Genomic DNA, 15,649 nt, shown 5'->3' with positions numbered 1-15,649 from the left:
TGTGGTCAGGCATTCTCTGTTCAGAAAGGATTGTAGCTGGTGCAATGGCCTTAGCTGATGGAAGGTGCTACATGCCGCAAAGGCCTCATGGACCACAATTACAAGCTGGATCCATCAGTAAACCCAGTGATTTTATAATTAATTGAAACATGAATTAATTGGTTTTAAATAATTGAAACATTTAATTTAATTTAATTGACACATTAAATATTAGTTTTAAACAAATAGGAATGCTGCCATTTAATTTGATCCTAAACCTTTAATGAAATTTTAAAATACTACAACATATCATTAAATATTAGCATTGGGACTGTTTTAAGAAACGGTCCATTTTTCTTAGTCACATATATAGAAAAAACAAGTAAGTTTACACCTCTTCTGAAGCATAGAATGAAGTGGGGGGCATGGCAAGAGGTTTAGAGATCTTTTAACTGCCATTGCAAAACCCAAAATATATTTTTTGAGTTTGCAGTAAGAGTTGTTGTCCAACACAAAGATTGCTGCAACATAGCACTGCCCAAAAACATCATAAATATATTGTGTGATAATATTATGAATAGCTTTTAGGTCTCATAAATAAGACATTCCAGCTATTTTAGTGAGTAGAGTAAGAAACAAGGAGAGTGGTTCTGGACTACGTCTTACTGCCAAAGAGAAAGGGGGAGAAAAGGCTTTCAGAAGAGACGAATCTTGCATAAGCACAACCTGGCTTGCAGACTTGTCCCTCGCTCTCATCCATTCCACTAATAGCAGCCCAGCTACATTAGGACACCTGCCAGGAAGCGGTAAAAAAACCTGTCGATAAACCTGTGCATAGAATTGCTACCTAAAAGCCTTACTCCAATATAAGTGTACTTTAGAGTTGCAACCTTAATTTTTTAAAATGTTGCTTTATTGTTTATGGTTCATTGCGTTACATCATCAATATGTGTATGACATTTAGCTCAGCTTCTCCTTTCTATCAGGGTCGCATGAAGCAATGTTGGATCAGTGTCTGGAGACTGTAATGGGCTGGATGATTTGAATTTTAAACGTTATTGTACTCTTTAAAGTGCAAGTAGATAAATAGGTACCGCTCCGGCGGGAAGGTAAACGGCGTTTCCGTGCGCTGCTCTGGTTCGCCAGAAGCGGCTTAGTCATGCTGGCCACATGACCCAGAAGCTGTACGCCGGCTCCCTCGGCCAGTAAAGCGAGATGAGCGCTGCGACCCCAGAGTCGGCCACGACTGGACCTAATGGTCAGGGGTCCCTTTACCTTTACTCTTTAAAGTATTGTTGTCTTGTCTTTTTGTAAACCGTTTTGAGGATTTAAAAAAAATAATCAAGTGGTCTATAAATTTTGTGAAACAAATAATAAACAATAATTTATTTGTTTCATAAAATTTATATACACAGCTTGACTGTAAAGCAAACAAAGCCTCCTCCAAGACAGGAGAATCAAGGCGCCTGTCTCGGAATAAAACCATTTTATCACGGCGGGCAGCCCCTCACACGCCCCGCCACGCGGGGGGAAAGCTTCGCCCCCGGACGCCGCGAAAGCCACGTCAGCCAAAGCCGAGCTCGCCGCCAAGAAGAAGCTCCGGGCTCCTGCAGCGAAGCCACGGCCGCCGAGCCGCCCGCCCTCCTGGCTTGGCCCGCTTTCTGATTGGCGGCGTCGCGCAGGCGGCGCTGCCCTTCAAGGCCTGCGGAGAGGGCGCTTCCGTTCGCGAGGGGCCGCGAGGCCGGGAAGGAGGCCGCGCCGCTGTTTTGCCTCAGCCGCTGCTGCTGCTGCTGCTGCTGCTGGCGCGGCCGCTCCTCGCCCTCCCCCTTCAGCCCCGAGCTGCCTCGGAAACACGCCGTTGAGATATACAGTATAGATAAATATATTTCCCCCACCACACGCAGTGCCTCCCCCCGCCCGCCCCCGGGAAATAGGTGAAACAAACTCGGAAAAGGGGCGGAAAGGAGGTAACGAGAATCTACTGGCTTCGAAAGAGCGGGGTCGGGGGGGGTCTCCGCCGCCATTGCCCCTCCCTCCGTGGATGGCGCCTCCCCGTCACGCAGCTCCCGTCTTCGGGGGAGGAGGCGGCTGCGGGCAGCGTGGGCGTGTGGTGCCCGCCATGGCGGGCTCTTCTGCGGCTACAAATACCGAGGCGGCCTTTGGGGGGTGGGATTTGGGGCGATGGGTCGGGAAGCAGCCTCGGGCGCCAAGGTTGCTCCCGCTTCTCCCTTCCGCCGCGGCTCTCCCTCCTTCTGATGGTGGCTGCGCCCGCCTGTGGGGAGCCCCGAGAAGCGGGCGCCAGAGGCATCTGTGTGTGGCGCTTGTCCTGCGTGTCCGCCTTGGCAGAGGCGGCCTTGAAGGTTCTGCCCCGGGGAGGGCGCCGCCAAGAACGGAGCTCTTCCTTCTCCAAGGAATTCTAGCGGGGGGGGGGGGTTGGTGTTCCGCAATGATGGCGCTGGGCACGTTCTGCTTGCCCGTGGGGAGGAAACGCGTGTCCCCCCCCCCCCGAAACGCACAGCAGCAGCCCCGCCACACATTCGTGCCGCCTTCTGCAGCTTCTTGAGTACAGATGGTTCAAGTGAGCCAAGGCTTACTGTCCGGGATGTGGGTGCCAGAGAAAATGGGCAGCATATCTGCGCCCTGCGCTGAGCCGGCGCGAGAAAGGACTTGCGCACCGCGTGGGAGGAAGCCGGCGGGTTCGCCTCCGCTCGGCAAAGTCCGCCCGTGGCAGTTTCGCAGGAGCCTTTCAGTCGATCCTTTTTTAAAATTCAGGACACGTGGCCTCACTGTAAAACAATGCCAACCTCTGCGGGGCTTGCTCCCAAGTAAATACAAGGGGACCCCCCCATGCTAAAATGTCCGTCCAACTCCTCTAGGATATACAGGGGAGAGGGGGGAGCTGGACGGACATTTTATCGTGCGTGTTTTCGTCTTGTCTTTTGCTCAGGCGCCCCCCCCCCGCAGATTCTAAAAGCGCAACTCCTATCCAGGGCAGCAGGGCTTTAAGGGGACAGGAGTAAACGCACCACATTTGGAAAAAGCAGGCTTGCTATTCGAAGATTTCCCTTGAAACGCGGGGCCAGGCAGGAGGAGTTGCCGGGCCCCCTGCCTAGTGCTGGCGCGCGGAGAAGAAGCGCTGAGCCTCCTAACTTCGCAGCAGCCCTTCCGAGCAGGAGAGGGGCGCTCCTGGCCCGAATCCGGAAGGGGAGATTCCCATCGGGGAGCCGCCTGCAGCGGGGAGGCTGGGAGGCGCCCGGCCCTCGGCGGGGAAAGGGGAGGGCGGAAGGGTGGTGAGACACAGTTTTAGGCCCGCCTCTTTCATTGAGGAAATTTAAATTCTTTGTGGTTTTCCCCTCTTAACCAGCTTGCCCTATTCATTTATTTCCGAGGGCAGATGTAGAGAAGGATCGGGGAAATCGGGCAAGACAGGAAATTTACGTGAAAATTCTTTTAGCGGTTTTTTGCGGGGGAGTGGGGGAGTTTATTTCGGTTTTTAATATATATATATATATATTTAACCTATTCTCGATGCTTTTAAACTGAGATATACACGAAGCAGGGCGGCAAGGACAAACAACAACAACAACCTCCCAAACCAACCTTCCTATTTTTCCGAGCGTTTCTTGTAATTTTTGTGGGGAGAAGCGTGTCTTAAATAATTTCTATATTTATAAAACGAGAGTATCCCCCCATAAAGCTCTAAAATGTCGTCATTTGCAAAAGGTAGGAATTGCTTAGTTTTCCTTTAAAGCTGCATGATGCCCGGGGTTGTGTGTGTTTTTAAATAAAACAGCTATTTTTCACAAGCAAAGGCTGCCGAAATGCAGTGGGGATGGGTGGTAAAAGGAGGGGGGCTTGAAAGGAGTATCATTGGGTTAATTAAGCATATCTTCTAGTTGTTGCTCGGGTGACAGCGGAGCACTGCCGCTTTCTCTCAGCTGATTCTTTTAGCTTGGGTGAGAGAGTATGTAGGCTTTCTTTTTCTCTTCTTTCAATACATAACACTGCAAAACCGGACTGAAGCGTCTTGTAGCCGCTGCCTCTGAATCTGGCAATTGCAGGTGGGGTCTGTAACTGGGTCCGTCCAGATTTGTTGCCTGGCCTTTCTGTCGACAGCAGTCAGTGGTCTTTAAACCTTTATCTACATGTCTTGTGGTTTGGTGTAATAGTTTCTGGTGAATTATAGCGTGAGATTTTTCTGGTAAGGTATGGCTGTCTCATTCCACGGGTTCTGTGTAAGTGGTTTGATTCTGGGAGACTTCTATTGCGAAATTTGGAAAAGTCCATAAGAAGACGTTTCAGGAAGCCTGATGACTGATACATTTATTTTCTTTGAAAAAAAGGATTATTGCAACAGTGTGAATTATTTTAAATTAAAAGTTTGTATGCCAGAAGAACTTTATAATTACCTACTTGGAGAAAACAGATCAGATTTTCAGTCCTTATGTGTAAATTGTGCAGAACATAGTACTTTGAACTGAGAGAATATATAAAAAGTCAAGTATTGATTTTTTTGGGGTGGATACTGTAGAATATATAGTATACGAGTGCAGTATGATTAGGTCTTGCTTGTAGGCAGACTAATAAGAGAGCTAAGAGCAAGGTTGATTGAACCTGAAAGTCATCTACCTACAGCCAGTCAACCCTGTGCAACAAGGGACGATGAAATGTTCTCCTTATGTGTGCTATTGCACTTTTAAGGCCCAATACTGGAGGAGGCCATTTTGGGTATAAAAGGGGGAGGTTGCTTATGTTTCTCAAAGTGTCAGTTTTATTAGGTTAAAGGTAAATTTAATTGCCTTATTGGAATCGAAACAGTTGTATTTTTAGCAGACATTTAAACACTTCAAAATGTCCCCTTCTATGCTTACAACCTGACATGGTATTTCCCAGCCTGCTGGAGATTTCTGTCACTATGAGTAGAAGCTAAGGAGTTTACGCACAACAGCTTCCTATTTTCTTTTGCTCAAATGGTTTGTAACTGTATGCTTGTGTGAAATTGCTTCATGGAACGTCAGATTTTATTACCTTAAATGCAGAATGGGTGTAGTAGAATACATAAAATGCTGTGAGCTAATTTTAAGAAGGCTAAAATGTAGACTAAATAGACTAAGTGTTGGCAAAAGAAAATGAGCTTGATCTGTAGGGAACAGTGTGCACTGTTCTCCCATTATATTTGATATTTTAAAAAGATAATTGCTATTTAACATTAAATTACTACAGCATATTGTTTACAGATGAGGTAACAGGCAATGGCCTACACATGACACTTGTGCTGTGTGGCTTAATTCTTTAGCCAGTAAAGTATTCTTAAAACCTGTGTGTTACTGGCTGCATAAATATATCTTGTATGACATGTATTAAAAATCCCTCCTTGGGGCTACTTTGCTCTATGGTAATACCTGTTAACATTTCTGTAAACTAGTTTTTAAAAAGAAACTGTAACCAAGACTTCTTTCTGTGCTGTGAGTTTGTATAGCGTATTCTATTCAGGCAAGCCAGGTTTGGTCCAAACCTTTGCTGAAACTATACTTAAGGTATTAAATATCCATCTATGATAACATACTATTTTTCTTGTTTTTTGTTTTGTTTTTAGGACTACTGTTTTATTTCAAGTTTCATACTTACGGATTATTTTAAGCATTTAGGCCAAGTAATTTGATGGACCGTTAGCTATTAAAACTCAGCTGCACACTTGGATTTAATATTTATTCAGGCAGATAATTGGTAGATGGGTGGAAAAGAATTTAGGATTTTACCCTTATTTGTATGATAAAATACCATCAATTCCAAGGGAGAAAGAATGACTGAACTAAATAGCATAGCAAACACTACATGATGCCAGAACTGTTGTCCTAAATCCTAAGAAGTGTGCAGGTATGGTTTTCATTGCAACATATAAAACATTTGGTATGGTGCTTTAAAAGATCAGTCTCCATAAAACACGGAGCGAATATCCAATGCATACCTTGTCCCAAAGAGGTCCCATTGAATTCAGTGGAAATTGTCTTGAAATAAAAATCAATAGGAATGGAATACCTTTTTGATTTCAGTGAAGTAGAGCTAAGTGCATGTTTAACCCGCCCACTGAAATGAGAGAGACTTGGGCTGGATCTTGCCTAGTTTTCCTCTAAATTCAATATTCACAGCCAGATGATAACACTTAATTTTTACATGAGCAATTTATTTGGACAGATTATTGGGCCTTAGCTCACATAAGCATGATTTCCAACTGTTTAACCAAACCCTTCTTACTGAATGTGACCCTAATATAAATTTGGGACATGTGTTAATAAGAGTATTGCTAGAAAAAGAGAGAGACCACCTTTCTTCTTGCACTTAACATTTAAATGGCACTTGCCTAACGATCACACTCATCACATTGTTAGTCAACAACTGTCTCTGAATTGTTTAAGAAGGCATGTAATTCCTTCTTAAACAATTCAGTTTCCTGCTTGGCAGGGGGTTGGACTCGATGGCCCTTGTGGTCTCTTCCAACTCTATGATTCTATTCTATGATACTATGATTAATTGGTGATGTGTTAGCCCGGGCATTTGGGTGTCCCCTAGTTTGTCTTTTATTTCTTGTGTTAATATGGGTTTGTTATTTTTGTAGAAGTCTGTTAGGTGGTATAAGCCTTTGATTTGCCAGGTTTCGAGTAGTAAAATCAGCTGCAACTGGGCACTTGACAACCTTCGAATACCTCCTAACAACAAAGGGACACAACAAAGGGATGGTATCCGCAGTATACAAAATACTACTCCAAAATCCCACAAACCCCCTATATGTAATACAAAAACAATGGGAGAATGACATAGGCTATGAGATTAACCCCACCTAATGGACCAGAATGTGGTCTAAACCTTTCAAATCCATATCAGCGAAAAGAAAAGAACTCAATCTGAAACTCACAGGTGGTACCTAACACCACGGAAACTAATGCTAATACAGTGGTACCTCAGATTACATACACTTCAGGTTACAGACTCCGCTAACCCAGAAATAGTGCTTCAGGTTAAGAACTTTGCTTCAGGATGAGAACAGGAATCGTGTTCCGGCGGCGCAGCAGCAGCAGGAGGCCCCATTAGCTAAAGTGGTGCTTCAGGTTAAGAACAGTTTCAGGTTAAGAATGGACCTCCAGAAGGAATTAAGTACTTAACCTGAGGTACCACTGTAAGCTCAGGAACCTCACCAAAATGCTGGAGAGGATGCACCTCCACAGGCACGTACCTCCACATGTGGTGGGAATGTCCATAAATCCAACTCTTCTGGACATCAATCATACAAGAAATATGCAAAATAACTAAGCAAATATTAGAAGTCACTCCAGAACTGGCCCAACTAAACATCTTCCAAAACAATTATGCTCACTCAACACAAAAACTACTTTGGAAAATCCTGGTGAATGATTTCACCAAGAGATGGATGGTGGAGTGCAACCCTGTTACTGTTTCTGGACTCTCAGCAGCTTTTGATTCCATCAGCCATGCTTTGACAAAATGGGACTTTGACTTCCTGTTTCTGCAAATGGCAAAAAGGAGTGCTAGTCCGATCATCTGACGGACTCGAGCCCCGTGGAGATACAGGGGGAAGCACCAAGGCGAGGTGCACCCCCTTAAAAGTCTTGAGAGGGTTCTCAAGGTGTTGAGGGGTCCAGCAGTCTGCAAAAGGGTTCTCCTGCGACCCTCAAACCCCTGTTCTGAGAGGAACGGGGGGGACGGACACCGGTGATTGAACCTGCGGACATGGCAGTATTGCAACTCTGTGGGAGCGAAGCCTCAAACCCCCCTGCAGCAGAGATCTTCCGAAAACTACATTTAAGCTGACGGAAACATAAAGAAGATTAATTATTGGATCTAACTAGGCTGAATTTGGCACTAGATAGAGGAATAAAAAGAAAGTCAGATTTCCAGCCTGTCATCTACACTTTTTTACATTCCAGTGAAACTGGTAGGAAAGGTCATTTGGGGGCTAGAGCAGAGGACAGCTGCATATTCCTGCATTGTACGGGGTTGGACTAGATCTTCGGGGTCTCTTCCAACTCTGATTCTATGAAATCACATTTTGTATACAGAAAACACAATATATTTTGTTTTATCTGCTTATCCCAGGGAGGCAGTAGATACCTTAACCAGGTATTTGGAGGCAGTTGTAGGATAAGGGCAAACGACTTGGAGTTAGTGGGAAACCTCTGATGTGATGAAGGTTTGCAGTCAGTTTTGGACCAGGCTTCCTTCAACACTGCCCCCCGGTATGAAGTTTGGGGTATTCTTTGGTCTATTGTCACCTATGGAAGCACAGGTGACCTCTATATAGGAGGTCTGCCTTTGACAACAGTTTGGTAACTGGTGCAGAATTAACCCCCACCCCAAATACTTGTGGGGGCCTGGTGGTTTGATCAGATCACACCAATTTTGCATTAGCTGCATTGTTTTCCCATTTATTTCCAAGTTCAATTTGGTATTGATTCTGACATGTAAACCTCAGAATGGTATATAATCTGATGATATGAAGGACTGTGTGTATGTATGCCCAAGAATGTGACCAAATGCTACGATTGGCCTTTAAAGCCCTGGTCAAGGTCTGTTAAGGTTGATCTGGTTGGTGGGCTTTTGCAATGATGATGCCATGCTTGTTTAATTTCCGCCCCGGGAACTAATACCTAGTTCTCTCGCTTGCAGCCTTTAAATTAACACTTTCTATGTTCATTTAATTTTTCATGATAATTTTTCAAATATGATTATTTACACTCCAAACTATGTGCACATAATTGTATTGTACCAAAAAATTTTGGAATGTCAGTCTCTCTCCTTGTCTTCTGCTATAGTACATTACAGTGGTACCTCAGGTTAAGTACTTAATTCGTTCCGGAGGTCCGTTCTTAACCTGAAAGTGTTCTTAACCTGAAGCGCCAGTTTAGCTAATGGGGCCTCCCGCTGCCGCCGCGCCGCCAGAGCACGATTTCTGTTCTTATCCTGAAGCAAAGTTCTTAACCTGAAGCACTATTTCTGGGTTAGCGGAGTCTGTAACCTGAAGCGTATGTAACCTGAGGTACCACTGTAATTGCAACACTTTCCTCCCTGAAAAACAAAAGTGGCTATTGTATGCTTAACAGAGGAATTAGAAAGTGCCACATACCTTCTGATATAATGAAAGCCATTAAGCATGTTAGAGCTATTTCTACATAAAACAAAAGTGCTCTGGGCAATTATTGCAACACCTAGAAATGCCTTTCTGTTGAGTCAGGAGTGTTGTAAAATGAAAAGCAAAGTTTACATGTTGAAACAGACATTTTCATCTGGATGATTTTGAACTTTGTTCACAATTTCTATTACAAAAGAAGATGTGTGTTTCAGAATCTCACTTATATTTGTCACTTCAATTTTTTCCCCTAGAGCTACATTCCCAAATTAATCTTGTGTTTTTTCCTGAGACTACCAATATGTTCAAGGCATTTATGCATTAAAAAGGGGAGTTTGTTCTAAAAATTACCAAAGCAATATAAGGCGAATCAGCACTCTAAGGCTTCATACTAGATGCTGACTTTGTTCTCTGCATGTGTGAAATAAGTGGCTTTAAGAAACAAAGTAAATACAGATGAGAGGGATAGAGCAATTCACTTTTTGTGTTGCTTAGTAATGGCTGAATACCTGGATAAGGGGATGTTTTTAAGGGAGGGAGATAATAACAGACACATTACGGGAGGCTAACTGTCATGGAGCATGACAGTTCATGAGCAGGTTTCTATTTTTATATGACATATTTTGTATTGCTAGGCAAATCTGCAATGCTTGGGTATTGAACAGCCTGATGCCCTTGCTTGCAAGATTGCTATTAGTTCTTAGATTTTTATTGATGGCCACATTGTCTGTTATTTCAGTACATACACAAATGGAAGTGCATCCTCTTCCTTTGGTCCATTGATTAATAAAATGGAAGCATGGTGTGACTTTTAATTCTGTAGAAAAGAAATCTGAAACAATACAAAACTGCTTTCTAATGCATTCTTAGTTACCTACACTTTACCACACAAGCGTTTTGTTCCCATCTCTCTACCTCTCTCTGTTTTTTATAAAGATTTTAGCAAAGCGATGTCTCAGGCCGGTACTTCCCAATTCCAGGAAGCGATTAGACAAGAACTGGAATATTCCATGAAAGTGGAACTGGACAAGATACTTGGTACTGCACCACAGAATGAACTAGAGGTAGGGACTTCAATTATTTAAATGTGCATGAGGGAAGTGCTTTTGGTATGACTTCTAAAAATTTAGAAGAATATTTGAAATATGGGCAGATGAACATTTTCATGTTAAATTGGTTTAAGTTGCTTTGGGTTGCCTTAGGCAAGATAAAATGACTAACAAATTGAATAAATAATAAATAAATGAAAGAAGTTATAGACCGACATCTTTGGACCTGCTAATCATGTAAAATTCAGGCCTGTTGAGAAACTCTCTTGTTCTTTGGTATGTAGGTCCACAGGACTGTAGTAAAGTACAGTTTTATTTAGAATACAGTCTCTAGTATATTGCTTTTCATTTTGTTGAAACTAATGGTGTCTTAAGACCGGATCAGCTGATACATTTGCCCAAACTGTGTGATGACAGAGTGTGCTTTTCCTGCCCAGCCACTTGGGACATTTCCCTCACTCTGACATTGCAGACATCTGTGCTTGGATATTATGAGACATCAGTAGGACATTGTTGGATGTTACACAGTGGAAAATCCCAAGATGACTACAAGCTCTACATGTATAACTTGCATAACTGGGTGGATGGGCAACAAGTAGCAGATGAGAACCAGTGTAAGTGCAGACCGATGCCTTTGGGGACAAATTTCCCAGCTTCACATGCACAGGATCTAATTAGCTGTAACTACCCTGTGAAGCTCACTGAAGTGAAAACAAAGCAAATTCCAGATTTGAAATTAGATAAGGGACTGGAAATTAAAACAGCAAGTATTAGAATATTAAACAAATCAGAGATGCAGTTAATTTAGTATATTATGTGTAGTTCAGGTAGTTGGTTGTATTTTCAAAAAGGATGATGTACAGCTAGTAAAGGCCATCTAAAATAAATATGGAATTAGAGAGCTTTTCTTGCCAGGAAAGGCTAAGGTGGCTGGGACTTAATAGTTTAGAGAAAATACTCCTAAGAGAAGTTACATCTTTGAACTTAGTAAAAAAACACTTTTTAAAAAAAAAAATTAAGAAATCTTTGCAACACCTTTGTAACATAACCTAGAAGTGCATTCAAACCATAATACAGTGAACAAATTTGCCCTTGCTTTTATTTAAAAATTATAAACTGCTTGACTCTTAAGAAAAAAACACAAAGTGGTTTGATGTCTTGTGAGCTGCCTCCCTCCTGCCATGAGGTGGTGAAAGTGACTTTTTCTCCCTTGAAAACTACCCAGAGCTAAAGGGGAAAGTTGGAAGAGTGACACTCATTTCCTCTTTTAAATTACATGTGCTTTTCAGGGCTCAGAATTATTCTGCTGGATCCAACTTTACCCAGTTATATTGGGAAAACAAAGTATTTGTGCGCTTTCTGTCTCTCTTGGGGAGGGGAGAGAAGTAACCAGATGTGGCGATGCCCATGGCACTTGCTCAAAAATGCATGTCTGTTCATGGGTGTATAAAGATTGTTGACCACTCTCATAACTAAGTAAAATTAAAAAACATTAACAAAAAGTGAAATGGAACAAAAACCCCTTGACCACCAACCTAAAAGGAAAACTGAGTTGGGTCTGCTATAACCATCATTGGGGGGAGGGTCCCACAATTAAGGCACTCCCATCAAAAAGGAGTGGTGTGACATTTATGAAAGATTAGAAGTGAGAATGAAGCATTTGTTTCTTGACAAAACTAATAGTTGGCATGGAATTCCCTAAAAGATGTGGCGGGTACTAGGTGAGATAGCTTTAAAGAAGTAATAGACAAGTATATTAATGTTAGGTTTATCAACAGCTATTGGAATCTGGTTATACCTCTGAGTCTCAAAGTTTCTTGAAAGTTTGATGGAAGAGAACCCACCAGTCTCTTTTCCATTATAGGGTCTGTTTAATTTAATGGGAATTGTAAAGAAACTCGGATTCACTGTGGCTTGCATTGGAGTTAATAGACACTTGTGCTCTTGGCCAATACTACTTTAAAAAAACTTGCCCTCTCATGTCTTCTTTCAGCACACCAAGAAAGATCTAGAAGGGTTTAAAAAGCTCTTTCACAGATTCTTACAAGAAAAGGGACCTTCTGTGGACTGGGGAAAGATCCAGAGGCCTCCAGAAGATTCTGTAAGTTGCAGCATTATGTGAATAACCCCACTGCAGTGGATTTTGTTTGTTTTGTGACTCCACACCCTTTGCTTGCTGAATGGGCTGTAAAACCTTCCAGTAACCAAGTTTCCACCAACCAGTGTTCTTCCTCTACATGCTACATTGAAGTCAATAAATCGCAAGACACACCAGCAGCTCACTATCTTCAAGATGTGAGGTGGTCTCCATCACTTAAGAGATCTTAGCCAATATTGGCAACTGACCCCTGGGTGGTGGAGATTGTTTCCAAAGCTTTCCTCCTCCTCCGCTGACAGCGCCTCTCCCAACTGCGGCTCCTGTGCCTGCCCTTGCGAGAGGCGGGCGGCGGCGGTGGGACCAGCAGCGAGAAAGGGCTCCTTTCGGGCCGCTCGTCCCGCCACCGCTGCCCGCGGGGGCTTTTTCAGCATTAAAAATGTGCTGAAAAAGTTGGCTTATACTCGAGTATATACGGTAATTATCTTTGCATTGCTTCTTTATGTTCTTAGCATCATTGCAGTCTGTGTTTTTAGTTGCCTTCGTCTTCTTATGAGCATGATGAAAGTATTAATAGATTATTACAATGGTTATGTATGACCTTTCAAATCCATGAAAACACTTTTCACTGTGTAGCATTGCTTCCAAAGATTCCCTTTACTTTCTTCCTCTAATACAGTATAGCAAAAATGAAATTTTATGGGTGTCTCTTTGGGACACAAAATATTTTAAAGTCTTCAGTTTCTGCAGTCATCTGTTTGCAGTGAATTTTCTATCTTTAACTTGGTTGGTGGCGCTGTGGGTTAAACCACAGAGCCTAGGACTTGCCGATCAGAAGGTCGGCGGTTCGAATCCCCGCGACGGGGTGAGCTCCCATTGCTCGGTCCCAGCTCCTGCCAACCTAGCAGTTCGAAAGCACGTCAAAGTGCAAGTAGATAAATAGGTACCGCTCCAGCGGGAAGGTAAACGGCGTTTCTGTGTGCTGCTCTGGTTCGCTAGAAACGGCTTAGTCATGATGGTCACATGACCCGGAAGCTGCACGCCGGCTCCCCCAGAGTCGTCCATGACTGGACCTAACGGTCAGGGGTCTCTTTACCTTTATGTTGTACGTCAAAGGTACTGTTATAATGAAATTTTGTGCCTTAGATGTGACTTTAAATAAAAACAAACATGTGCAATTGAATAATGTCTGCATATCTCTAATCTCAATGTTAACTTTTTAAAAAACAACAACTTTGTTTTGAATCTTTATTCTGGCAGTGGGAAAGATAGATCTCAACCTCATTCGAATAGTATGGACCATGAAGTCATATGCAACTATGGCTTATTTTCAGCCTGAAACTACTTTATCAGACATGTAATTTTAAAAGCTGTGATCTGCTTCACTGAGCTTTACCAGTTATAATTCATTTTGAGATAGTCACAATCATGTGCATTACAAGCCAAAATGGTGTGTCACTTGAAACCTAGAGAGTATTTGAAACGCGGTTTGGTTCTTGTGTTGCTCTGAATGCTTCATAGTGACCTTATTTATCTGTTTGGATTCATAGCCTCCCCTTCACCATAATTCAGTAAAATGATTTTAATAAAAATTAAAAGAACAGTTAAAGCCAGCAATGCTACTACAAACCCAAAATTTAAAAAAAGAAACATAGGTGTTAAAAGATTAGAAAAGGGAAGGTCACACAAATGGAAAAACATGAAAGTTTGCAGTGAAAAATCAAGCTATACTTAACAAGAAATGGTTATTGGTTGCTTTTATTGAAGCCTGGGGCCAGGAAAGGTACTTTGTGATTGAATTGCTATGGGGTAGGGTGAAAATTTCATCTAGTATCGAACGTTATTGTTAACAAACTCTTTAAAGCTTGTCTTTAAAGTTCTACTATAAAGTTTTCAATAACAGAATTGGCTAATCTGAAGTAGCTACAGTGAGTAAAATTATGAAACCCTAAAAAATTAACATGCTTATGATACAGACAGGCAACACTCTTACACGTCTGTTAGTGTATCTGAATAATAATTAACACACATAGTAGCCAAGAAACTAGTAGAAATTGAAAATGACACACTTGAAAAACAACTTATCTTTGTGGAGTGGAAGTTCCCAGCTTAAAATGCAATGGATTTTTAACTTTAACTAGGATGGCATACTGCTAGCAAAGCTAAAATGCGTTTAGAAGTATCTTTAGTTTAGAGCCTCCTCCTGATTTAATACTTCTAAAGAATTTCAGATCTGAACAGTAACTTAAAACTCTGTTGTATTATTTTTTAAACATACAAGACACTTCAACCATGTAAATAACATGAATAATTCTTAAAATCCATTGTTTTCATTTCAGATACAACCGTATGAGAAGATAAAAGCAAGGGGGTTGCCTGATATTGTTGCTTCAGTCTTAAACAAGCTGGTTGTAGTGAAACTGAATGGTGGTTTGGGCACCAGTATGGGGTGTAAAGGCCCCAAAAGTCTTATTGGTGTGCGAAATGAGAATACCTTCTTGGATCTCACAGTTCAGCAGATTGAGGTAACTTGTTTTTGTTTTCTCTTCGTTAATAAATCTTTATAGTAGGGGCCTTTAGGTTGCTGCTGAATTATCTCTGACTCCCATCATCCCAGACAGTTGACCATGCTGTCTGGGGCTGATGGGAGCTGGAGCTACCTCTGTTTTATAGAAAATGTGAGTTGTGCAGGCACTATAATTTTGCATTGTTCAGAAATATTTAATTGTTACTACAATCTCATAAGTAACTAAGATTGTCACTCTAAATCTTTATAAGAAAAGCCCGTGGGCAGAGCATGTGGAAGCTTCCATTAAAGTTTGAAGCAAAACTTACTCTCCTTTTTTAATATTGGTCTGCGTATAGTACAGTAAGCATGCTAGTTATATAGGGTTACTTCCCTGGGACAAATGGTTTATGAAATATTGGTACTCTATCTTGAAAATTTCCCTCCAAATGTCCAACCAAAATTGATAAGCCTGCTTTGAAAGTGAAAGGCTAGTTTTTTCTTTGTTTTGATGATACGCCTTTTCCAAAGCAATGGTCATTGTATTTTGTTAACTTTCTCGTTCATTGTTGATCAGGGAAAGCAACAAGGATTTATACTAGTGCTTAAGTTTAATCATCCCCTCTGAAGGAGGGTGGTGAGGAGGGCAGCTGCTGAAAATGATTTGTGGAATTTTGTGGAAATTTGAAGTTTCATATACTTATTTTTTTAAAATACTTTTCAGGTTTATACATTTCACTGATTTTACAATCATGTTGACGTTTCAAAACTTGACTTCCTTTCCCTTCTTTCTGTGGTTCCTTAAATTTATTTTTAATATCTTCTGCATATCCTAATCTACTTAATTTGCTCATTTATTCATCTTCTTTAAATATATA

At 41.9% G+C, this 15,649-nt stretch overlaps 1 protein-coding gene across 4 annotated transcripts in view; it reads left to right on the top strand.

The window, feature by feature from the left end:
* The first annotated feature begins 1,530 nt into the window (after positions 1–1,530).
* Positions 1,531–15,649, top strand: part of UGP2 (UDP-glucose pyrophosphorylase 2) — a 36,625-nt gene continuing 22,506 nt past the window's right edge. Inside the window, exons 1-4 of one of the 4 annotated variants that reach the window (XM_083606583.1) lie at positions 1,531–1,946; positions 10,058–10,185; positions 12,164–12,271; positions 14,605–14,790. In XM_083606583.1, the coding sequence (XP_083462709.1) occupies positions 10,072–10,185; positions 12,164–12,271; positions 14,605–14,790 (408 nt within the window). In that variant the 5' untranslated portion in view covers positions 1,531–1,946; positions 10,058–10,071. The other 3 variants (XM_083606582.1, XM_083606584.1, XM_083606585.1) reach the window with 3 other exon arrangements.

Source organism: Podarcis filfolensis (assembly GCF_964270895.1).
Source record: "Podarcis filfolensis genome assembly, chromosome: 3".
Lineage (NCBI taxonomy): Eukaryota > Metazoa > Chordata > Lepidosauria > Squamata > Lacertidae > Podarcis > Podarcis filfolensis.
Note: the sequence above shows the minus strand (reverse complement) of the source record. Positions and strands in the feature narration are given on the sequence as shown.